The following is a 25,329-nucleotide window of genomic DNA, read 5'->3' as shown; positions in this document are numbered from 1 at the left end:
CTCTCGGCACATCGGGCTCAGCTCTGCTAGCGCACAGCACCGCACGCACAGTGCGCTCCGGGCTCGGCTCCCCAACATCCACCCCAATGGTCTCCCCACTCTCTGGGTGGGCCTCCACCCGAGCCCGCTGCCACCAATCGTGCCGGAATCAGAGCACCTGCCAGCGTCCCAGACTAAGGGGCTGGCTCGGAACATCGGCACAGAGCCCGGCTGGGGCAGGGAGCCTCGGGGCCCCGTCCCTCAGGCCTAGGGGGAGGCGGCCCCGAGGACAGAGCCTGGGGCTAAGGGGCCAGGGGGCTGGACGCTGAGCCATCAGCGTGAGCCAGGAAATCCCGGGGGCTCACAGCAGGTGCGCTCAGTTTGGTACTGGAACCAGGAGCCTCTGGGTCAGCGTCACGTCCGTAAGGCTGTCCCTCAACAGAGACCACGAGGGGAGAAGGGAGAGCACCCGAGAGCTCAGCAAGCATGTCCTGCTGGAATGGCAGGGTCTACATTTAACCAGATTCCACAGCAGACCAAACACGTCAGCCCCCCGTCCTCACGTTTCCAGACTTTTAAGTAGAGGGGGGCGCCTGGGTGGCGCAGTCGGTTAAGCGTCCGACTTCAGCCAGGTCACGATCTCGCGGTCCGTGAGTTCGAGCCCCGCGTCAGGCTCTGGGCTGATGGCTCGGAGCCTGGAGCCTGTTTCCGATTCTGTGTCTCCCTCTCTCTCTGCCCCTCCCCCGTTCATGCTCTGTCTCTCTCTGTCCCAAAAATAAATAAAAAATGTTGAAAAAAAAAAATGAAATAGTAAGTAGAGGTAATGCTCACAAAAAAGGGGAGGGGTGGGGAGGAAAGAGGGTCTTCTCTGACACCTGCAGGGAACATCGCTGTCCACCTGGCACTTCCGTCCCGTGATCGCCTGGATTTACTGCCGGGGCGAGAGCGAGGCATCATCTCGCCAAGGCTACGCGGGGGGCGGGTGTCTGCGCATTTCTTACCATAAGAAATGTGCCCGTGTCACACTGTCGCCAGCCCTGAGATCTCTTCCCTCCCGCACCCACTGGCCCAAAAAGAAGTAAAAGAGAAGCAAATGTACCGGAATCAATGGCTATCAGAGAACCTGAGGCACCAGCCGCTCACCGGCTCTTTCCCACTCGCCCCTGCTCCAGGGAAGGGATGTGAGGTCTCCCCAGAGGGCGAGCTGCCCTAGCCAGAGGCTGGGACCCTTCATCCCATCTGCCGTCCCCAGCTCACGCCAGCCATCTCCACGCAGGCCACCTCCATGCAGCCTCTCCCGGCACTCCCCCTGCAAACTCTGATCCCTCTCTCTGCCCTCCCTCCCATGGCTGCGCCCCTCCTGCGTGGCCTCAGCTCCCAGCCACAAGGAGAGGACACATCTCACCTGTGGAAAAGGACAACGCCCAGCCTCAGCACAACGAAGCATCACCAGAAGGAAATCCTAATAGGAGCAGCCCACTTGGGGGCCCTAGGACACAGAATCCGGGGCGTCCTGGGAGGGAACGAAGGACAGGATGGGGACCAGAGGCTGGAGAAGCAGGGCAGACAGCCCAGCCAGGACTGCACTTTGACTGAAAGTGTCCATGAATGGAGCGCAGCCCACACCCACGCTGCCCCTCTGCCTGCCCTCCAGGCCCTCCTGCCCTTCCCCCTGACCCCTGCAGCTCACCAGTTTGTTCGCCTCCCAGGACCTCTGCACCCCTGCCTCCTTCCCCCTCCCAGGACCTCTGCACCCCTGCCTCCTTCCCCTTCCCAGGACCTCTGCACCCCTGCCTGCTTCCCCCACCCAAGACCTCTGCACCCCTGCCTCCTTCCCTCCTCCTAGGACCTCTGCACCCCTGCCTCCTTCCCCCTCCCAGGACCTCTGCAATCCTGCCTCCTTCCACCCACCCAGGACCTCTGCACCCCTGCCTCCTTCCCTCCTCCTAGGACCTCTGCACCCCTGCCTCCTTCCACCCACCCAGCACCGCTGCACCCCTGCCTCCTTCCCTCCTCCTAGGACCTCTGCACCCCTGCCTCCTTCCACCCACCCAGAACCTCTGCAATCCTGCTTCCTTCCACCCACCCAGGACCTCTGCACCCCTGCCTCCTTCCCTCCTCCTAGGACCTCTGCACCCCTGCCTCCTTCCACCCACCCAGCACCGCTGCACCCCTGCCTCCTTCCCCCTCCCAGGACCTGTGCACCCCTGCCTCCTTCCCCCCTTCCAAGGTCTCTATATCCCTGCCTCCTTCCCCCTCCCAGGACCTCTGCACCCCTGCTCCTTCCCCCTTCCTGGAGCTCTGCAGCCCTGCCTCCTTCCACCCACCCAGGACCTCTGCACCCCTGCTCCTTCCCCCTCCCTGGACCTCTGCAGCCCTGCCTCCTTCCACCCACCCAGGACCTCTGCACCCCTGCCTCCTTCCCCCCACCCAGGACCTCTGCACCCTTGCCTTCCACCCACCCAGGACCTCTGCACCCCTGCATCCTTCCCCCTCCCTGGACCTCTGCAGCCCTGCCTCCTTCCACCCACCCAGGACCTCTGCACCCTTGCCTCCTTCCACCCACCCAGGACCTCTGCACCCCTGCATCCTTCCCCCTCCCAGGACCTCTGCAATCCTGCCTCCTTCCACCCACCCAGGACCTCTGCACCCCTGCCTCCTTCCCTCCTCCTAGGTCCTCTGCACCCCTGCCTCCTTCCACCCACCCAGCACCGCTGCACCCCTGCCTCCTTCCCTCCTCCTAGGACCTCTGCACCCCTGCCTCCTTCCACCCACCCAGAACCTCTGCAATCCTGCTTCCTTCCACCCACCCAGGACCTCTGCACCCCTGCCTCCTTCCCTCCTCCTAGGACCTCTGCACCCCTGCCTCCTTCCACCCACCCAGCACCGCTGCACCCCTGCCTCCTTCCCCCTCCCAGGACCTGTGCACCCCTGCCTCCTTCCCCCCTTCCAAGGTCTCTATATCCCTGCCTCCTTCCCCCTCCCAGGACCTCTGCACCCCTGCTCCTTCCCCCTTCCTGGAGCTCTGCAGCCCTGCCTCCTTCCACCCACCCAGGACCTCTGCACCCCTGCTCCTTCCCCCTCCCTGGACCTCTGCAGCCCTGCCTCCTTCCACCCACCCAGGACCTCTGCACCCTTGCCTCCTTCCACCCACCCAGGACCTCTGCACCCCTGCATCCTTCCCCCTCCCTGGACCTCTGCACCCCTGCCTCCTTCCCTCCTCCTAGGACCTCTGCACCCCTGCCTCCTTCCACCCACCCAGGACCTCTGCACCCCTGCCTCCTTCCCTCCTCCTAGGACCTCTGCACCCCTGCCTCCTTCCACCCACCCAGCACCGCTGCACCCCTGCCTCCTTCCCTCCTCCTAGGACCTCTGCACCCCTGCCTCCTTCCACCCACCCAGAACCTCTGCAATCCTGCTTCCTTCCACCCACCCAGGACCTCTGCACCCCTGCCTCCTTCCCTCCTCCTAGGACCTCTGCACCCCTGCCTCCTTCCACCCACCCAGCACCGCTGCACCCCTGCCTCCTTCCCCCTCCCAGGACCTCTGCACCCCTGCTCCTTCCCCCTTCCTGGAGCTCTGCAGCCCTGCCTCCTTCCACCCACCCAGGACCTCTGCACCCCTGCTCCTTCCCCCTCCCTGGACCTCTGCAGCCCTGCCTCCTTCCACCCACCCAGGACCTCTGCACCCCTGCCTCCTTCCCCCCACCCAGGACCTCTGCACCCTTGCCTTCCACCCACCCAGGACCTCTGCACCCCTGCATCCTTCCCCCTCCCTGGACCTCTGCAGCCCTGCCTCCTTCCACCCACCCAGGACCTCTGCACCCTTGCCTCCTTCCACCCACCCAGGACCTCTGCACCCCTGCATCCTTCCCCCTCCCAGGACCTCTGCAATCCTGCCTCCTTCCACCCACCCAGGACCTCTGCACCCCTGCCTCCTTCCCTCCTCCTAGGTCCTCTGCACCCCTGCCTCCTTCCACCCACCCAGCACCGCTGCACCCCTGCCTCCTTCCCTCCTCCTAGGACCTCTGCACCCCTGCCTCCTTCCACCCACCCAGAACCTCTGCAATCCTGCTTCCTTCCACCCACCCAGGACCTCTGCACCCCTGCCTCCTTCCCTCCTCCTAGGACCTCTGCACCCCTGCCTCCTTCCACCCACCCAGCACCGCTGCACCCCTGCCTCCTTCCCCCTCCCAGGACCTGTGCACCCCTGCCTCCTTCCCCCCTTCCAAGGTCTCTATATCCCTGCCTCCTTCCCCCTCCCAGGACCTCTGCACCCCTGCTCCTTCCCCCTTCCTGGAGCTCTGCAGCCCTGCCTCCTTCCACCCACCCAGGACCTCTGCACCCCTGCTCCTTCCCCCTCCCTGGACCTCTGCAGCCCTGCCTCCTTCCACCCACCCAGGACCTCTGCACCCTTGCCTCCTTCCACCCACCCAGGACCTCTGCACCCCTGCATCCTTCCCCCTCCCTGGACCTCTGCAGCCCTGCCTCCTTCCACCCACCCAGGACCTCTGCACCCCTGCCTCCTTCCCCCCACCCAGGACCTCTGCACCCCTGACTCCTTCCACCCACCTAGGACCTCTGCACCCCTGCATCCTTCCCCCTCCCAGGACTTCTGCACCCCTGCCTCCTTCCACCCACCCAGAAACTCTGTACCCCGCCTCTTTCCCCCTCCCAGGATCTCTGCACCCCTGCCTCCTTCCTCCTCCCAGGATCTCTGCACCCCTGCCTGCTTCCCCCACCCAAGGACTTCTGCACCCCTGCCTCCCCCACCCAAGGCCTCTGCCATGGCTGAGATGAATTCATGTGCATGTCAACTTCTGGTTTGTTGTTCTCTGAGCCCAGCCCAGGCCCCCAATCTGGAGTCCAGGAGGAAACACCATCCCCCTCCCCTAGAGAGAGAAAGGGGAGGGAAGGAGCCTTGTCCAACCCCACCCCGCAGGGAGTGCGTGTGGCTCGGGGTGGGACACATCCAGGAGCCTGTCCAGGCACGCTCCCTCTGGAAGGGCGCAGGCTGCTGAACGCTGGCTCAGAACAAGGAACACACGTAACCTTGGCTGATGCCCAGGCTGTAAGTGCACGTTTGTAGAGCTGGGAAAATACTTCCTTATTTAGGACCTACTAGTAAAGAACAAACTCCAGAAAGGGGTTTTGTGAAGAGGGAGGAAGAGGAGGGGAAGGGACACAGGAGCTCCTGGTGGGTCACACTGTGGGCAGCTGGAGGCCTAGGTCGAGGGGAACCCCCTGCCCCAGGGGTGGGGTCCACACGGGCTCTGACCATGTCAGTGACATGGCTGTACCCTCCTGTCCTCTGATGGTCAATTTACCAAGAGGAGACTCACCATCCAACCGCACGTCCCCCGGAAAGCTCTGGAAGGCCCGTCTGCACTGAATGCACAGACTCGGGTCATCTGAGTCAGAGCAATCCAGACTTTTCTCTAAACCTCAACTTCACCTGCACAAAATCACAACTGCTTCACATGATCAAGACTTACCGAGGAGTAAGTGAGATCTGTCTTTATCAGCCCAAGTCTTTGAGAAATGCTTTCTTTAAATATCAAGCTCGGAAAACAAAATAGCAGAAAGTTGCTCATGGAAGTGAACGGTCTCTAGAGCTGCCTCTGCTCCCAGAGCCCACACCCTGTGCTCCCACCAGCCCTCCTCCCGGAGCCCACACCCTGTGCCCCATCAGCCCACCAGCGGGGGCGCCGCTCTCTCTGATTCTGGGGCCGGGTGCCCTTCGCAGCCTCTCCAGGCCTCCCTGTTCTTTCCCACGCCACACTGTGCCCGACCCAAGGACAGGGCAGAGCATCCCAGAAAAAGGTCAGCTCACAACGTGACCCAGAGTAAAACCACAAGCCCCTCCACTAAGACCCACGTGCCCAGAAGTCTCATGCATAAAGTGAACTCCAACTGTAAGAATCATCCTCAGAGACCAGGACAGGTGGCCTCAGAACGGGGGTCACCTGGAACCCGGGCCAGAGTCTGAGCCCTGCACCCCCAGCAGGACAACCTCCGTGCCGAGGGTGCAGGGCCTCCAAGGCCTCCAAGGGGTGGGGGCCGCCCAGGAAGGGAGCTACTTACGGGAAGCGTAATTGAATGCTCCCACAGAGAAATGTTATCACATCGGTCAGACCCAGGATAAGAGCCATCCCCCCCAGGGCACAGCAAGCCTCCTTCCTCACACACGTGGGGAGGGGAGTCCGTGAACCTGCTCTGTCCCCCGGGACACGGCCCCCAGGGTGCTGGGGTGCCCACACACCCAACACCAGCGGAGCCACACCGTGGACCCTGGGAAGAGGAAGGAGAGGGTGTCCAGAGGGCGCAATCACTGTGCCCACACATCAGTCCTGGGCAGGGAGGCAGGAGAGCAGGCTAGGACTCTGCCAGCACGGCTGAGGCAGGGCTGCAAAGAGAGTGCTTCCCAGAGGAAGACAGAGGAGGGCAGCACGAGGGGAGGGAGGCCCCCCACCTGCAGGGGGACCCCCCCCATCCAGGGCAGGGCCTCGTGCTTGGCTCCGAGGGGATCCACGGATGTGTTTGAGCAGGGAACTGATGTGGCCAGAGAGGCCTTTTTAGAAGGTTACTCAGGTATCGGGGTCCACAGGGCACCGGGGAGGAGGGCCAGGTGGATGGAGGGTATCTCCAAGACCACGGGGCAGGAGCAGAGGTTCATGACCATGAGACGATGCTAATTAGGCAACTGAAGACTCCTTAGCCTGCAGCCCTCCAAAGTGGTGGCCATTTCTTCTTCTTTTTTTTTTTTAATTTTTTTAATGTTTATTTTTTTTAAATTTTTTTGTATGTTTATTTTTGAGACAGAGAGAGACACAGAATGAGTAGGGAAGGGGCAGAGAGAGAGGGAGACACAGAATGTGAAGCAGGCTCCAGGCTCTGAGCTGTCAGCACAGAGCCCGACGCGGGGCTCGAACTCATGAACCACGAGATCGTGATCTGAACCGAAGTCGGACACCTAACCACTGAGACAACAAGGCGCCCCCAAAGTGGTGGGCATTTCTCCTTCAACCCCACCAAGTCTTAAAGTACGTGTGACAGGTGGCCAGACAAAATCAAACAGGAAACCCCAGCCTCAAACGGCACATCAGACAAGACGGACTTCACATACAGAGCATTCGTTTCCGAAGCAGAATACACGCTCTTCTCAAGTGCATATGGCACATTCTCCAGGACAGATCGTGTGTTAGGTGACAAATCAAATCTCGACAAACTTAACAAGACTGAAACCATATCAAACATCTCTTGTGATCACACTGGAATGAAACTAGAAACCAATCACAGGAAAATGGGGAAAAACACAAATATGTGGAGACTGAACGACATCCTAGTGAACAACCAGTGAGTCAAACAAGAAACCCAAAGGAAAAAAAAAAAAAAAATACCTTGTTTCGTTTGAGACAAACGAAAACGGAAACACAACACTCCAAAATCTATGGAATGCAGTAAAGCTACTCTGAGACAGAAATCTGTAGCCATAAATGTCTATGTTAAGAAACAAGAGGACTCCTGGGAGCTTGGTCGGTTGGGCGTCCGATCTCAGCTCAGGTCATGATCTCACGGTTCTTGAGTTCGAGTCCTGCATCAGACTCTGTGCTGACAGCTTGGAGCCTGGAGCCTGCTTCGGATTCTGTGTCTCCCTCTCTCTCTCTGCCACTCCCCTCCTTCTCTCTCTCTTTCTTCTTTCTCTCTCTCTCTCTCTCTCTCAAAAATAAATAAACATTAAAAATAAAAGAAAACAAAGAAACAAGAATGGGGTGCCTGGGTGGTTCTGTCAGTTAAGCATGAAACTCTTGATTTCAGATCAGGTTGTGAGATTGAGTCCCCTGTCAGGCTCCATGCTGGGCATGAAGCTCGAGTAAGACTCTCTTTTTTTCATTTTTTTTTTCTTAATTTGAGAGAGAGAGGGAGCACACACATGAGTGGGGGAGAGGGGCAGATGGGGAAGGAGGGAGGGGGACAGAGAGAGAATCATAACCAGGCTGTCCGCTCAGTGTGGAGCCTGATGAGGGGCTCAATCCCACTCTCCCTCTCTTTCCGCCCCTCTCCCACTCATATATGCTCTCTCTGTACATAAAAAATAAAAAAGAAACAAGAAAAATCTCAAAGGAACCACCCCACTCTACATCTCAAGGAAGAAAATAACAAAGATCAGAATGGAAATAAATCGGACAAAAAGCAATAGAAAAAAATCAATGAAACTACGAGTTTCTGAAAAGATACAACTGACAAACCTCTCACCAGACCTACTGGGGAAAAAAAAAGAGAGGACTCAAATAAAACCACATGTAGCAGACGAGCCATTTCATCAAATACCAAAGAAATACAAAGGATCATAAGAAACTTAGTACGAACAATTTTAAGCCAACAAACTGTACAACCTACAAGGAATGGAAAATTCCTACAAACAACTTACAAAGACTGAATCAGGAGGAAATAGAAAATCTGAACAGACCCGTTGCTAGTAAGGAGATAGAATCAATCACCAAAAACCTCCCAACAAACAAATATCCAGGGCCAGACAGCTTCACGGACGAGACCTACCAAACATTAAAGTTAGAATTAATACCAATCCTTCCCCATACTCTTCAAGAAAAACAGAGGAATGGGAAACACTTCCAACTGCATTTTAGGAGGCCAGCATTACCCTGATGCTAAAACAAGACAAAGACAATATAATTAAGGAAAATTACAGTCCCGATGAACAAAGACGTAAAAATCCTCAGTGACATAGTGGTGAACCATAATGAACGCCGCATTGAAAGGATCAAATGCCGTGACCAAGTGCAGTTCACCCCAGGAATGCCAGGCTCAACATCGACAAGTCAATGAGAACCACCTACCAACAAAAAGAAAGACAAAGATCACAGGGTTATCACCATCAGTGCGGAAAAACCATTTGACAAAATTCGACATCTGTGTATGACTTAAAAAGAAAAAAAAAACCTCAACAAGTGGGTATAGAGACAACGTACTTCGACCTAATAAAGGCCCCATGTGACAAGCACACAGCTGACATCACACTCAGTGAGGAAAGCAGAAAGCGTCTCCTCTAAGATCAGGAACAAGACAGGGATCACCACCTTTCTTCATCATGGTGCTGCAAGTCCCAGCCTCAGCAATCAGGCAAGAAAAGAGACAAGAGGCATCCACACTGGGAAGGCAGAGGCAAAACTGATACTCTCCGCAGACAACGTGACGCTGTCCATAGAAAACCCCAGAGACCGCACCAAAAGACTGTTAGAAACAAATTCAGCAAAGCTGAAGGACACAAAATCAAAGTACGCACAAATCGGCTGTACTTCTACACAAAGTAACAAGTTACCAGAAAAATCAAGAAAATGGGCGCCCGGGTGGCTCGGTCAGTTAAGTGTCCGACTTCGGTTCGGGTCACTTCAGCTCGGGTCAGGATCTCACGGTTCGTCGGTTCGAGCCCCACATCGGGCTCTGTGCGGACAGCTCGGAGCCTGGAACCTGCTTCGGATTCTGTGTCTCCCTCTCTCTCTGCCCCTCCCCCACTTGTACCTTCTTTCTTAAAAATAAATAAATATACATTTTTTAAAAACCGGGCAGAGGATCTGAAAAGATATCTTTCCAAAGAAAACATACAGGTGGCACAAAGGCACATGGAAAGGTGCTCTCACCATCAGGGACCATCAGGGAAATGCAAATCAAAAGCACATTGAGAGATCGCCTCCTGCCTGTCAGAACCGCTAAAATCAAAAAGACAAAAGGTAAGGAGCGCTGACAAGGATGTGGAGAAAGGGGCCCTGGAGAAGGCACGCAGGTTCCTCAAAACATTAACCCTAGAACTCGCCCACGGTTCGGCAATCCCACTTCTGGACAGTCATCCTAAGATGCGTGTAAGCCACCGAAGTGTCCACGGAAGGAAGAACGGGAAGAAACTACGGTGTGATACACACCACGCCACGCGGATTACTACCCTGCCGTGGGGACAGAGGTTCTGCTCTCCGCAGCGACACGGACCGGCTGACTGTGTCACATTGGCTGAAACAAACGGAGAGAGACAAGTATCAAGTGACCTCGTCTTACGTGGACTGAAAACGAGCTCGTAAGTACAAAGAACGGATTGGTGGTTGCCGGACGCAGGGGTGGGGGTGGGAGAAGTGAGGGGAGGATGTGAGAGATCCAAGATCCCACCGACAAGATCAGTCTGTCCTGGAATGTTCCATAGGCAGGGACACTAGCGCTAAGAGCACACTATGGCACGCGGGTCCCCCGCTGTCCGAAAGTACAGTGTTCCGACGAAATCCCTCAGAGCAGAGATAGAAGGAATTACCATTCATTTCTATGGGAAAATCTGTGACTGTGAACAGACCCCAAAAATTATTCTCTCAGGCTTTTCTTGGGCCACAGGGACACATGCCGCTAACAGACGTCCGAAATAAATGGAGAAGGCACAGACGGGGACAGGCGGCTGCACGCAGAGCGTCCCTAGGACAGAGCCGGGCTGTGCCCCTCTGGCTAGAGGACACACGTCTATTTTCACGGATCGACTGTTTTCACAGAAGCGTAATCCTCCTCGGGCTCTTTGGGCGAGGGAAACCAGGTCCTAACGTGGGTCTTTCCAAGAAGCCAAGTGGCTTAGCGTGACCTTTCAGAAAGCAGGAGACGCTCGTATCTGAAAGTTGCCAAGGGGGTATGCAAAATGTTCCCCCAGAGACATCGCCGGCCCCAGCGGGAGGCACCTTGCTCAGCATATCGAATTGTGAGCACTCCCATGCCCAGAAACGTCCTTCTTGCCCTCGCTCAGGACAGAACTTCAACAGCTGGGAGTTACCCCGATCCCCCTTTCTCCTGTTCCCAGCATCTAACCCGTTGGGAATCGGGGCACTTCCGTCTTGAAATCATTACCGGAATGCGACCAACCACTCCCTCCAAGGCCACCTGTCTGGCCCACACTGACTCCTGTCTCTTGCCTGAGTTACTGGAAAAGCCTCACAAGTGATCTCCCTTCCCCATCCTCAACCCTCTGTAAACTGTTTCCAAGACTGCAGCCAGGGTGGCCCAGTTAAACAGGGGTCACGTGTGGTCACAGCCCTGCCATGGCTTTCTGTCACCCTCTGTCACTTCCTTGAGGCCAAGTCCTACCTCTGTCTTCCGCAGCCACGGGCCGTCTTGCTGTTCCTGGACATGCCTGGTACGCTCCTGCCTCAGGACCTTTGCACGTGCGATTCTTTCTGCTTGGAAAGGTCTCGTTGCCTTATCACTCACCTTCTTTAGATCTTTACTCAAGTATCACCCTCCTAGCGGTCCTACCTGCTCCCGTGTGAACAGCATCACCCGCTCCTCACCTTCACACCCCCAGCCCTGCCTCCACCTTTACTCTTCCAGAGCATTTATCGTAGTCTCTAGTCCATTTCAGCAGGCCTATCATGTCGGCTTAGTAGTTGAACCCATTTGATTCCTGGTGCGAAGCCCGGGGGGAAAAGGTGCCTGGGGCCCTTCCGCAGCCCAGAGCCAGAGAGCAGGCTGGCCGGCCAACTGCGCCCCCGAGCACCACCAGGAGAATGGGCCTTACTAGGAACACACCTGCGTGTGAAGCCACAGCCGCCTCGGTTACAGGTGAGCACGTGCACTTCCTGTTCCATCCAGAACGCTGAGCAGGGACCCGTCCTGGGGTGCACATCTCCCTCTGGCTGGGTCCTGCCTAACAGGGTCATCTCCTCGCTGCCGCGAACACCTGTGCCCGGTTCCCGCACACCCCTGCGGCCGGGCAGAATGGGACACCTGTCACTCCCTCCTGGTAAGTCGCACAGTGCGCAGGAGGGACAGCAGACCGCCCGGGCTCTGCCTCACTCTCACACATCAGGCCCGGACAGAGGCCCTCACGGAGGCCGCTGGCCCCTGCGGTGCTGGGAACCTGGCGGCGGGAACGGGATCTCAGCTGCAAATGACAAGTGACCCCCTCCCCACAGCACAGTAGTGGTGGACAGGACGCCCCAGCGTGGCCCCGTCAGAAACGCTTGTGCCGCCAGACTCCCCGAACATGCCCACGACATTCCCGCAGCTCCCGGGAGGCAGGTGGCACGCGGGGCACGAGTAAGCACCCCCCCACCCCTCGCGACTGGGCCGCTGCCCCCCGCCCTGCCGAGTCCGGGCTCCAGAGCGGTCTTATCACTGCTGCAGCACAGGGCCGTGGGGGGCAGAGCCCAGTCCCTGTCCTTGGGACGAGGCGAGTGACGGCCCACAGCCTCCCGGCCGCCCGATCCACCCGGCCCACAGGCCCAGACCTGCTGGCACAAGTGACGAAAAGACACGCAGGATTCTTTCCGCTGGAGCTCAGCGCCAGCCTCGGGAGCGCGATCCTCCTGCTCTCCGGGCTCTGTCTACACTGGCCCGTGCAGGCCTCCCATCCAGACGGCTCAGCAAACGCCCTCAGGGTTCAAGTCACTTCCCAGCCGCTGTTAAAAAGGCAGAGCAGCCAACAACGACGGCTGTGCTGCAAACTCGGACGACAGCCCTCCTGAACACAGCCCTTCCAAGCCCTGGCTTCAAACTTCGCCCGCTGGCCACAGAGGACCATGTCAGCATCAACACCTCTTCCAATGCACTCGCCTCCCGGTCCTTAAAGCCAGGAACCAAGCGCAAGTCGCTGCTCTCTTCTCCGCTCAGAGAAATGAGAATAACAGAATGAAACCCTCAGTGTGCCCAGCACGCTTGTGTCAAGATGTAATGCCCGGGCCTTTCTCACACGGGCAGCACTTCTTACTTCAACGTTTATTTATTTTTGAGAGAGAGACAAACAGAGCACAAGATGGGGAGGGAGACAGAGAGAGAGAGGGAGACACAGAATCTGAAGCAGGCTCCAGGCTCTGAGCTGTCAGCACAGAGCCCGACGTGGGGCTCAAACCCATGACCCTGAGATCATGACCTGATGATCTCAGATGTTTAACCGACTGAGCCACCCAGGCACCCTAATGTTTTTGTTTTTATTTATTTTTGAGACAGAGACAGAGAGTGAGTGGGTAGGGGGCAGAGAAAGACAGAGACACAGAATCTGAAGCAGGCTCCAGGCTCTGAGCTGTCAGCACAGAGCCTAACGCGGGGCTCGAACTCATGAACCGTGAAATCACGTCCTGAGCCGAAGTTGGGGGCTTAACAGACTGAGTCACCCAGGCGCCCCGTCCCATGGGCAGCTCTTAATGACCCACGCTAACGAGAGAAGCCAGAAGTTCAGAGGTCACGTATATATGTGACATCGTGGCTTTCCTTATAACATCTGTATCTCAGAGGAAATGTCTACATTGCCTTCTTAAAATAGTAACGATGATCAAGGCACTGTCACGAAAGGGTCTGGAGCTCCACAGCCAAACCATGTGGCTGTGGCCCGGATAAGAATGAAGACACACCCTCAGCCCACAAAGCGAAGCCCACATCCTCAGGGACCCCGACACGCCTCACACTGGAAGATCCTTTGCTACGCGAGGTTGTCCATGTACAGAATACCCAGGCACCCTCCCCCATTCCTTCTGCTTTCTTCATGAATTCTCCAGTTTGGGACTTGTGAGTGGTCACTGGGTCAAGCTTCCGGAGTCTAGAATGGGCCAGCAGGTAAGCAGACCCCTCGGAGCCCCCGCAGAGAGCTAAGAGGCGCTCGATTCCCTCCGGACGTGCAATGCACCACCGCCCCCCGGCTCCTACACAACGTACCCCCCTTCTCCGTGTCTCCCTGTCACAGAGGCCACCCCACACAGTTTTAGCTGAGGCTGTGTTTTACTGTAACCAATTTCTGATACTGGAAGGCGGTTCATGGGAGAGAAAAACATGAACACTACAAAAGATTCAATATTTCAAAAAATCTTTTTCACGTGAAAATATGAAATAAAAACACACACAGCCCCTCCTACCAGCAGGTACAGATCACTTCAGTGATTCCAAGAAAAGCAGGGGAAAAAGAGTACCTGTGGTTCTGACAACCATTCCTTTTCATGATCGGAGCTTTGAAGATTCACGAACAAGCAGTGAGAAGTGTGAGGTGTGTGTGTCAGGGAGGCTGGGGGCGGAGAAGGTCCCGGGTCTGTCACCTGCTGTCAGCCAGGGCCGTCCCTGTCACAGGCGAGGCCCCGCCACAGCCTCCCACAGATGCACTCAGCTCTCATCTGGGACCCCGGGTCAGACTCACCCAGACCTGGAGCTCCCGTGCCTACCGCACAGCTCCAGGACCTCCCCTGTCCTTCCAAAATTACACTTGCAGGAGGCTTGGTTGAGAAAGGTATGATCCCACCTAATCGAAGTTTCACACCTACTCTCCCTTTCCGTCTTCTTTCTCTCCACTCCCCTTCTATCCGTGCAGACTAGGAGTAACGTATCAGCTGAACACCAACACGCTCTGAGACCTTTCTACCACACCCTGTGCAATACAGCAACATCCTACAACTCGGGTTTTTAAACTATTATTTACGGAACAATACAGCCAAAATCACCCCATTTTCATTTCACTCTGCAGACCATTTTCTGTGTAAAAAGCCTTTCCATAGAAACTGTGTTCCTGCAACTTTGTAAGTGAGTAGACTTGAAACTCTGTGGCATGACCTGACTCACCCCGGGTCAGGTGAGCGCTTCCAGACCTCAACCCAGGGCTCCTGACATCAAGCCCCTTGGTGCAACCAGCCTGCCTCTATCCAGAATTCCCAAAGACTTTCCTCTTACCTTCACTGCAAAGAAACTACATAGAAAACACAGCAGATCAAAACATCAAGATGATAAATTTAGTAAAAGTAGAAAGGTAAAAGGTAAAAAGTGGGGTGCCTGGGTGGCTCAGTCGCTTAAGCGTCCAACTTTAGCTCAGGTCATGATCTCAGTTTGTGACTTTGAGCCCTGCATTGGGCTCTGTGCTGACAGCTCAGAGCCTGGAGCCTGCTTCAGATTCTGTCTCCTTCTCTCTCTGCCCCTTCCCTGCTCGCTCGCTCTCTCTCTCTCTCAAGAATAAACATTAAAAAAAAAAACAAAAAAAAACACATTTTTAAAGGTAAAAAGCTATTTTAAATAACTCTCAATTTCCCTCTTCCCTAATTGTAACCCCTGGTGGAAGGTTAATCAGTTATGACACAGCACCTTAGACAAATGACAAGGAACCAGGAAATTCTGTATCTGACTACAAACGGACCCGTCCCTAACTGTAGATGTTAGCCACTCAGTCATATGCTAGGGCCAATCAAATAAACACTGTTAGTTGTGGAGCAAATTATATTTCAAAAATACAAACACCAAATCTTATCTTTCCTTTCTAATAAAAGTTACTTCCTACGAAACAGATATGCGAAATAGATTTAGTGAACAGTAAGTGAACAGTGAAAACCTCACCCCTGCAATGTTCCACCTGGCGGGGCACTCAGGCACGCCTGCACCGAAACCGCACACTGACAGCTTCTTAGGTTGTACTCTGCGGCTCAACCAGAGAGGAGAGAACAGCCCGCGAGGTTTGGAGTTAATGAGAAGTTTCACCTCTAGCAAAAGTGAGTCACTGACATGAATACTGCATTGCGCCAATCTGCTGCTTTCTCTGAACACGGATGCATCGTTTGCCCAGATGTTGATGCTCAAAACTGAGGGTCTCACAGAGGCGAAGTGTCGCCAGCTGGGGGTGAGTAGGTGCCTCCTGAGTATGGCCTGCACCCCTGCTTCAGTTTCTGGAGCCGTGATACTCTGAGAGAACGGGGACACATACTTGCTTCCAAGATGTAATTACGTTCATCCTAAAGCAGACCAATGACTTTGTATTTACAGGAAAAGGGAAATTACTGTTCCAGATAAACACCTCAGTTCCTCCCGTGACTTGAGTGGGGTCTGGTTGACTCCAGCCTCCAGGCCCCTGCCTGGAGGACCCTCCCACACAATCCTGACAGCCCATTACCACTATCCCGTGGGGGAGGACCCCAGGCACCCTGCCGAAGCTGGGGGGCTGCTCGTGGGCTTGCTCCCTCCACATCTGTGCGCGGGGTAACAGGAGAAATTCCACCCAACTTGGCGGCCACTCGTGGTCTGTTACCTGCACTGTCTGTACCCAGGAGTGACAGGTGACACCCTGAAGCTGGGGGCTGCTCATGGACCCCCTTACACATGAGCTGTATTGTCTGTGCCAGGGGACAGGGGACACCCCACTGGGTGGGGTGCTGCTCACGGTCCATCACCTGCACTGTGGGTGCTCAAGGGTGCAGGGGACACCCCTCTGAAGTTGGGGGGGGTTGCATATGAACCACTCCTTGATGTCTGTGCTCAGAGGAGACAGGACAGTCGTCTGAAGTTGGGTAGCTGCTCATGGGCCTGTTACCTGCACTGTGTGCTGGGCTGAGGGCACAGGGGCATCCCACTAAAGTTGGGAGGCTGCGTTCAGTCCTTTAGGTCCACTGTCTGTGCCCAGGGGGAAGGGCACACCCCGAAGTTGTTCAGGGCGGGGGGGGGGGGGCGGAGGAGAGGGGGTGCTCATGGGCTGGTTAGCTCCACAGTGGTGCTCGGGGTGCCAGGAACCATCCCGCAGAAGCTGGGTGTTGCCCGTGGTCCATTACTTGCACTGTGTGCTGGGGAGAGGGCACAGCGCGCACCCCACTGAAGCTGGGGGCTGCGTGCTGTCCGTTACCTGCACTGTTCCTGGGGAACAAGGCCCCCACCACCAGGGGTCTGCACCTCCCGTAAAACTCCGGGTGGGCGGGCAGCCCAGAGTTCACGGATCTGTGGGATTTAGCGAGTTTAGGGGGCACTGGATGGAAGAGAGACTTTCAAAGGAAAAAGCAAACTCGTCCGAGACCCGCGATTAACTCGCTGGACGCGCCCTTCAAGGACCCTAGCCTCCCATTCCTGGGCCCGGGCCCTCCCCACCGGAACCCCCGCCTCTCCCCACAGGACCCCAGACTCCTTGCGACCGCCAGTCATCCCTGCCCCCCCCCCCCACAGACCCCCGGACCCTGCCCCTGGGCCTGTACCGTTCCCCAGGGATCCTCACGTCCCGGCCCGAACTCACCCCCCAAGTACCCTGGCCCTCTAGCTTGCACTCACCCAGGCGGGACCACCGCCAGCCGGCCCTCCGAGCGCCCCTCACCCTGCCCCGCTGCTGCCGCCCTGGGATGCGCCCTGGCCCCGCCCACAGGGAGGCAGCTCCACCCCCACGGTCTGATTGGGCGGCTTCGACGGTGCCGGGAGCCCATTGGATTCTACTCCTGCCCGTCCTCGGCCACGCTCCGCCCACACGCCCGCGCATTCCTGCGGGGCCACGTGGCCGCCCGCGGCCCCTCCTAGGCCCAACGCCCCGCCAGGCTGCGCACGCGTGGGCGGGGGGCGGGGGCACGGTGCCCCAGACTCCCGGCCCTTCCTGAGGACGGTTAGACTGTGCACATGTGGGCGGGGGGCATGGGGACGCCCCCTCCAAACGCCAGCCCTTCCGAGGACCCTTAGACTGTGCACGCGTGGGCGGGGGGAGGCATGGGGACGCCCCCTCCAAACGCCAGCCCTTCCCGAGGACCCTTAGACTGTGCACGCGTGGGCGGGGGGAGGCATGGGGACGCCCCCTCCAAACGTCAGCCCTTCCCGAGGACCCTTAGACTGTGCACGCGTGGGTGGGGGCAGGACCACCCCCCACTCCCACCCTGCCCCAGATACAGGCCTTTCCCCAAGCACTCATAGACTGTGCACGCGTGGGCGGGGTCGTGGGTAAGACCCCTACCCCCTACCCCCCCACCCCCCGACACCCGACGCTTCCCGAGGACTCTTGGGCTGTGCACGCGGGGAAGGAATCCCCCTTCCGCCCACTCCCACCCCGCCCCAGACACTTGTCCTCCCCCAAGCACCCATAGTGCACGCGTGGGTCGGGTCGTGGGCAGGACCCCTCAAATCACCTGGCCCTTCACGAGGACCCTTGGGCTGTGCACGCGTGGGCGGGGGCAGGACCCCCCCCCCCCCCATACAGACACCTGTCCTTCTTGAGGACCCTTGGGCTGTGCCTGGGCAGGGCCCCTGGGCCACAGACCACCCCCCAGAGCACCGCCTCTTCCTTCCAGTACTGGTCCAGCCTGCAGGCAGGTCCTGGCCCCTCAGGAGGTCAGCTGCTCTCAGACCCGCCAGGGCTTGGGCCTTAGGAAATGCAGCGAGTTCACACGTTTCCCAGCCAATTTTCAGAGGCAACGAGTAGTGCTCTGAGAGACACAAGCGCGCCTTCTGCTTCCGCCCCCCAATGCAGAGCGCGTCCTAGGCTTTCCAGCCTTCGCAGACTTTGAGTCCATCTGTGGTGGAAAACCGGCGCACGCTGGGTTCCGCAGGGAAGCGTCCAGCCTGGACGGGAAGGTCGCCCCCGTGCTGTTGGACTTGTTAACCAGCGGCGCCTGTTTCATGATTTACAAAGAAACGCACTATTGTTACCGTGACCACTGAAGGGAGGGACTGGGGACCCAGGTGTCTTTAACCAGACTACGAAGAAACCGAACTCACGGCTGGAGGATGTTCCCTGGTACACGGGCCTCACAGGTAGCACGGCTGTTCTTGTTTTTCCAAGACGTGGGCTCCTCCCCTCTCCTGCCCAAATCTCTGAACCCCAGAAGCGATTTAAGGTCGGGATTTTACAGCTGCCAGACATCTCAGAGATCTCTGGCCCCACTCACTTGGCTTAGAGAATAAAACCAAGCAGCTAATTGTCATAATTAATTGAAACATTAAGTGCCCCTACAGCTTGGCTGCTCTGTGTAAGTTCGTTCGCTGACAGTTTTGACTAATGTAAATCACGGTCCTAATACAGAGACTGTGGTGATTAGGAAGTAAACAATAGTAGGTCAGGCAATATTTTAGCAATATTTACTGTTTTAATGTTTCTTTATATTTGAGAGAGAGACAGGCTAGGGTGTGAGTGGGAGAGGGGCAGAGAGAGAGGGAGACACAGAATCCGAAGCAGGCTCCAGGCTCGGAGCTGTCAGCACAGAGCCTGACGTGGGGCTCGAACCCATGAACTGTGAGATCGTGACCTGAGGTGAAGTCGGAAACTTAACCGACTGAGCCACCCAGGCGCCCCTAGCGATATTTATTATTAGCATTTGTTCGTTTTGTAGAATAGGCTGAGCTATTTTTAAATCCTATTTCAGACCTGTCTTACTGCACGCTCTGAAGATACTGGTGCCTGAATCAATGAAAAAACATATTTCCTGTCAGTGAATTAATAACAGAAAAATATTATAATGTCTGTATTCCTAGGGTTCTTTCAGGACCTTACTCAAAGGTCTTCTACCCAGACAATTACCTTATTGGTCATGGTGAACAGACGTTAAAAGATGAGCTGAATTAGTTCTAGTTTGCCACACAGCAAGAAAATCCTGATGCTTGTTATGTTTCCGGATCAAGAAGGCCAGCAGTAAGAGGGAAATAGTAGCATGTATAGAATAAACAAAGGATTTGGAGTCCATCTGGGGGATGCTATTCTGGTTTCTGACACTGAGAAAATCCTGTGACTTACACAGTCTCTAACCATATAAAAACGTGACTAATAATATCTACATCACAGCTCAGAAGCTTAAAGGGAGACCTTGGGGTGCCAGCGTGGCTCAGTCGGTGAAGTGTCTCTTGATTTCGGCTCGGGTCATGGTCCCAGGTGGTGGGATGGAGCCCTGCATTGGGCTCTGTGCTGAGCATGGGGCCAACTTGGGATTCTCTCTCTCTCTCCCTCTGCCCCCCCCCCTTTCCTTCTCAAAATAAATAAACATTTAAAAGGGGGAACTCTACAAAAAGGCACTGGGATGTCTGGCAAGAGCAGGTGCTCAGTAAGTCATAATAATTATTTGGGTCTATTTTTTTTCCCCAGAAGAATGAAAACATATTGAATCAACATTTCTAATAGATGGCTCACAAGCTTACTTTCAAAAACTTAAGGACAATCACAAAGCTACTATTGTGTCATATTTCACTCAGAAATTGTGTTCGGGGACCTATGAGGACAATGGAGTAGTCCCGTCATAACTAGCAGTACGAATTGGAGTTTCCCATTTCCAAATGGTGGTGTTGACACTGTAGCTCGGGGCCGCCAGAAAGGGCATGTGGGGGGGACCACAGGGCAATGCGCCCGGCGGGGCTGGGTCAGGCGGAACTCTGATTTAAGGCTCCAATCCTTCTAGCTCATTCCAGTGTTCCTCACAGATGTATTGCCATTTTCTGTGAGCCCTGATATGGAAAAGGTTGCGAATTTCCACTGAGATTCCTTCTTTGACCCTTAGTATATTTAGAAAACTTCGGTTTAATTTTTAAACATTGAGAGACTTTTTGGTTTTCTTTTCATTATGACTAAGGCTTAACTCCCCTGTGGTCTAAACATATAATCTATATAATCTCAGTGTTTTCAAGCGTGTAGACTTGCTTCATGGCTCAGCGTATAGTCTATTTTGGTAAATGCTCTATGAGCACTTGAAAAGAACGTATTCTGCGTGTATTATGTAATGTTCTATACGTCAGTTAGGTCATATTTGTTACCAATTTCCGGTCTGCTTTTTCTATCAGATATTAAGAAAGGCGTATTAAAATCTTCAAACATGCTATTCTATTCAACATTGTATTGGAGAATCTACCCAGTGTTATAAGGTAAGAAAAACAAAAAGTATGAAGAGAGGAAAAACTTGATTATTGACAGATAATATGATTGTTTCCATAGAAAATCCAAAGTAATGTGCAAATAAACTGTTAGAATTAAAAGGGGAATGTAGACATTTGAGATGGATCATAGCCTTAAACTATAAAGTTTCTGGGGAAAAATGTAGAAAATATCCATCTTAGGGTAGAACACAAAATGCACTTGCCATTTAAAAGGATTCAATGGGACTTCATACAAATGTGACATTTATCTCATGATCATTAAGAAAATGGAAAGGCAATGGGGCGCCTGGGTGGCTCAGTCAGATGGGCGTCCAGCTTTGGTTCAGGTCATGATCTCACGGTCTGTGAGTTCTAGCCCCGCGTCAGGCTCTGTGCTGACAGCTTGGAGCCTGGAGCCGGCTTCAGAATGTGTGTCTCCCTCTCTCTCTGCCCCTCCCCCACTTGTACTGTGTCTCTCCAAAAAATAAGTAAACAAATAAATATTAGGATCAATTTTAATAAAAAAGAAAATGGAAAGCCACAGCCTGGAAGTTAAGATGTGCAATATACATACTGAATTCCTACACATCAGCAATAAAAAGACAGTCTATTCAAAAATGAATATTTCACAGAAGATTTACGGATGGCCAAGAAGAACCAGAAAGGGTGCTCAACAGTGTAACTTTCAGGAAAATCCAAATTAAAACCACAATGAGATACCATCACACCCATGCAAGGACAGCGAAAATCAGACTGACCATAGCAAGTGTCAGTGAGGACAGTGAGCAGCGGGGACAATCGTGTCTGCCGAGTTCTCCAGGGACAGAGTAGACGGGAGACACATCTGCAGAGTCAGAGGCTGTCCTCAGGCCAGGGGGCCCCGACAGCTGCTTCACAGCCTGCCCTCGGGACTGCTGACTCCCGGCCATCCTGACACCCCGCCAGCCAAGTGCCTACAGCCAGTCTCTTCATGTGTCTCCTAGTGCCTGTCCCTGCCCCTGCCTATGGACGGGGTTCCTGGGCATGTTGCTCAACTCAAGTTGGCGGCCACTGCTCTGGGCGGGAGGACAGCGCGGCCACTGCTCCGGACAGGAAGTCGGCAGTCACTGCTCCAGGCAGGAGGACAGAGCAGGCTTTGGAACGAGACCGCCAGGCTCAATCTCTGCTACCTCCCAGCTGGGTGACCTTGACATGTTCTGGACTTCACTAAGCCTCAGTGTTCTCCGTGTACGCAGGCTTATTCTCGGTCCCCAGCGTGGGAGGCCCTAGGGAGTGAAGATTAACTGTGGCCGTGGGCACAGACCTGCCCGCACTGCCCAGAGCTAGGAGTTCTAGTGTTTGCTAAGGGTTATGTCAGTGGTCAGGGGACAACGTGGTGTGATGGGAGAGTAGTCAACCAGGGGGATCAGAGCCGGTGTCACCGGCAAGGACCGGGAGAAGCCTGGGGGTGGCCGACATCGCTGCAAAGAGCTTGCTGGGGCAACGCCAGGGTCTGACGTGGAACATTCGCAGAGGACACACTGCTGGTTTAAGGACAGCTCCCTCCGGCGCCTGGGCTGTGCTCAGCTAACTGAAGTCTTGGGCCACCAGTGCTCCTGTGTGTCTGCTTCTTCCCCTGCAGGCTCTGAGCCACGGGCATGCTCCCGCTTCTTCTGGGCCTCCTGACACCAAATACAGGGCCAGACAGACGTCACTTGTTCAGTCAGCATGCGTGCGACAGTATACCGATACCCTATGTGTCTCACGTTCTATCCACAGCCCCACCTCCTTCCATCCCCTCCAGCCACCCCTCCTCCCAGGCCGGCCCCTCCCAAGCTGTGTCCCAGGGACACTGCTCCCCACTGTGTTTGTGCCCAGTCCCCCACATGCACTCCGACCCTTGCTAGCCGTGCCTGGCACGCGGTGGGTACGCAGGACCCACTGGGGGACAGTCCGGCCCGTGTGGGCCACCAGAGGATGCACCGGGCTGATAAGAAGGGGCTGTAGATGAACTTGGGGCAGCCACTCCTGGTGAAGCACATCCCGATCCCTGAGGACAGAGTCAAAGACACATAGTGAGGAGGACCGCTTTGCAAACCATGCACGGTTCCTTTCCAGTCAACTGATCGCTGTGTCTTTATAGACTTCTGAAAGTAAAACGAAAACAAGCAACTAGGTTAACACACACACCATTCAAGAATCGGTCAGCATTGGCTTCTAGGTGGTCCTAGTGGGGGAGGGAGGCTGTGCTCACTTTCCTGACTGTGGTGATGGTTTCACAAGTGCACACAGACGTCCAAACTCACTAAATTGTAACTTTGATTACACACAGTTTATCGTACGTCAGCTATCCCTCAACAAAGCTGTTAGACACAGATCAGTGAGAGCCGGAAGCAGCCTGGCCTGAGACCCCTTGGCTTGGGTCTCACACACAGCAGGTGTGCCCTCTCTTGACTTTCCTGGCTGCACTCATGGGGACTCCAGTTCCTGTCCCCACATGTTGGACGGAGTTGGGTTTTAGGGTCAGATGGTCATAAACGTTTTCCCACTGATGTGGCGGCCCAGTAGAACACCGGGGGGCCGGCGGTGTGGAGTGTCCACAGGTGGAACACCGGGGGGCCGGCGGTGTGGGGTGTCGACAAGCCCTGCCTCAGGACTACACCACGATTGCACAGATGGGAGGATGGCAGGCGTCCCTGGCCTCCACCTGCTGAACGCCCCACACTCAAAACAGGACATTGCCTGCCTAGCTCCAAGGTTCTCTCTAGCGGCCATTCTCTCCTTGAGTTGGTGTTGGGGAACTTTCTGCTGCTTTTGCTCCGGGAAGCTGCCTCAAGGGCATTTGGAGGTTACTGGTCTTTGCAAATTGGCATTGCATATGTCCATGGCCCACGGAACATGTTTGCAAAACTTAATTGGAGGAGACAGTGAGGAGACAGAGCCAGATGCAAAAGATGGGCCAATGGATAGGCGGCAGGTCTCCCGACGAGGTCCCCAGTGAGGCTGGTGGGGAAATGCCCGGCGCCTGTTTCCCACAGGACGGGGTCTGCCCTCCTAGCTGCAGACCTAGAAGACCTAGAACAAATTCTTTTGCTCAAAACTGTCTGTCCTCCTGTGCACAGATGACCAATGGGGCGCGTGTGTGGACGGGCTAACTGGGCCCGGATCCCATCAGCTGCGCCACCCACGCATGTTGGCCAGTGGAAGACGGCCGTCAGGAGAGCAGGAGAAGGGAGATGGTCACGTGGACCCCCCAGCAGGGACGTGGCCTTCTCTCCACATGCCCTTCGCAGTGCTGGCCCGACACAGCGGCACTTCCCACCCCGCCCACCGGTGCCCCCTTGGATGGATGGCGGGCCAAGTGGATGACCTGTGGGGGGAGGGGAGGAGAAAAGGGACAAGAAGCCCAGCGGAGGGTGGAGGGGCCTGGCGAAGCTGGGGGTAACACTGCCCCTCTGTTTCAGATGGGTCGCTAGAATCTGGTGGGGAGAAGGAAGCATTGTTCCAGGCGGGGAACAGGAACGTTTTTGTTCCCAGAGAACTTGCAACAACGACTAAGCTGTTTTCTTGCTTTGCGCTACGTCCAGTGGAGGAGAGGCCGGGGGTGGGGGGTGGGGGGGCTCTCAGGACAGCAGGCGGCTCCATGTCCAGACCCCTGCAGCACCGGGGAGGGGCCAGTCACATGCCACGTGTCCATCTAAACGCTCCAGGTGCCTCCTGGCTCCTGCGGGGCTGACGCTCGGAGTCCTGAAACCCATCCGCAGGGCCGTGCCCCTCCTCACGCGGTGCGCACGGACCGCACAAGCTCTTTCCCTCCCCCACGCCCTTCCTCGGCCTCCCTCCTCCCCCCACCCCCCCACACCCCCGCCCAAGCCTCTGGCAGAACAATTCCAAGCTGGAGGGGCTGGAGCTGGCAAGGAATGTTGAAGAAGGGAAAGAAGAAGAAGACTCCTGTGGATGATCTAGAAGGTTCTTTTCTGTTCCGGGAGCCATGGTTCTGCCCACGGCAAGCTGCGGTTCTCAGTGCTGCCGAGCGTAGGAGTCATCCGTGCCTAGCGAGACACACGGCCGAGACAGGCCTGCGCCCCAAAGCTGTCCCCTTGGCCTGAGGCCCTCCATTAGTGGGAAGCAGGGCATCTTGTGCCCCGACCATGCGCACTCATAGTGATTCCGCGGTCACCCCGGTCCCCGCTGCCGTCTGAGGGCCGTCCGGAGAAGAACAGGGAGAGCGTGGTGCTGTGTGAGCCGGGGCAGAGGCGGCCAGGCCGTGGTGCCCGCCATGGACTCCGGGAATTCGGTGCCAGGAGGCCGGTGAGCGCAGAGGAGAGACAGCCATACCCACGGCAGAGGCCACGGGAAGCGTGGCGGGAGCGATCCCACGCCTCGCAAGAGTGTGCTCCCCGGGTCCCTTGGGTGCAAGCTGCACCGCCCATGGATGCAGAGTTTCCTTCCACCAGGTTCACGGACGCTCCCTCCACGGTGACTCCTTCTTCCAGCAACCCCATGGGGCTGACCGGCACCTTCCCTCTCCTCCCATCTTACCCACGAGTCCTGAGGCTCGGGGGTGACCTCGCTCTGCCCCTTCCTATCCTCACGCAGGACATGTAGTCCTTGGCTCTGACCCGGGACAAGGTGTCCCTGCTCCTGCCCAACCCCATCTTGGCGACTCTGTTGCCCAGCGTTCAGCCTTGTAGTCTGGCTTTATTTCAATGCACCAAACAGGCCAATCCTCCTGACCCCCTTACCCTCACTCAAACTTGCAGACGCACAGCGAGGGCGGGCAGGGCTGCAGCCCAGC

The 25,329-nt window shown here is 56.0% G+C and overlaps 2 protein-coding genes and 1 long non-coding RNA gene across 9 annotated transcripts in view; 1 reads left to right on the top strand and 2 right to left on the bottom strand.

Annotated features, from left to right (window-relative positions):
* ARHGEF10 (Rho guanine nucleotide exchange factor 10) overlaps positions 1 to 17,108 on the bottom strand; it is a 108,169-nt gene extending 91,061 nt beyond the window's left edge. Inside the window, exon 1 of one of the 3 annotated variants that reach the window (XM_058719813.1) lies at positions 17,010 to 17,108. The gene's annotated coding sequence lies outside the window, so the exon portion shown is untranslated. Of the gene's footprint in view, positions 1 to 15,320; positions 15,700 to 17,009 lie in introns of those variants that run through there. The other 2 variants (XM_058719817.1, XM_058719814.1) reach the window with 2 other exon arrangements.
* The window catches only part of CLN8 (CLN8 transmembrane ER and ERGIC protein), a 130,464-nt gene that overhangs the window by 60,309 nt on the left and 44,826 nt on the right, over positions 1 to 25,329 (bottom strand). For 4 of the 5 annotated variants that reach the window (XM_058719842.1, XM_058719843.1, XM_058719841.1 and 1 more), the window contains exon 3: positions 21,050 to 22,678. The exons of the other annotated variant lie outside the window; for it this stretch is intronic. In XM_058719842.1, coding sequence (XP_058575825.1) covers positions 22,301 to 22,678 — 378 coding nt within the window. In that variant the 3' untranslated portion in view covers positions 21,050 to 22,300. Of the gene's footprint in view, positions 1 to 21,049; positions 22,679 to 25,329 lie in introns of those variants that run through there. 5 annotated transcript variants of the gene reach the window in all.
* On the top strand, positions 17,758 to 23,892 carry LOC131506318 (uncharacterized). Its single transcript, XR_009258862.1, has 3 exons — positions 17,758 to 18,470; positions 20,481 to 20,561; positions 23,654 to 23,892. It is a non-coding gene; the product is annotated as an uncharacterized LOC131506318 (long non-coding RNA).

The sequence above is a fragment of the Neofelis nebulosa genome, chromosome 3 (genome assembly GCF_028018385.1).
Source record: "Neofelis nebulosa isolate mNeoNeb1 chromosome 3, mNeoNeb1.pri, whole genome shotgun sequence".
NCBI lineage: Eukaryota > Metazoa > Chordata > Mammalia > Carnivora > Felidae > Neofelis > Neofelis nebulosa.
Note: the sequence above shows the minus strand (reverse complement) of the source record. Positions and strands in the feature narration are given on the sequence as shown.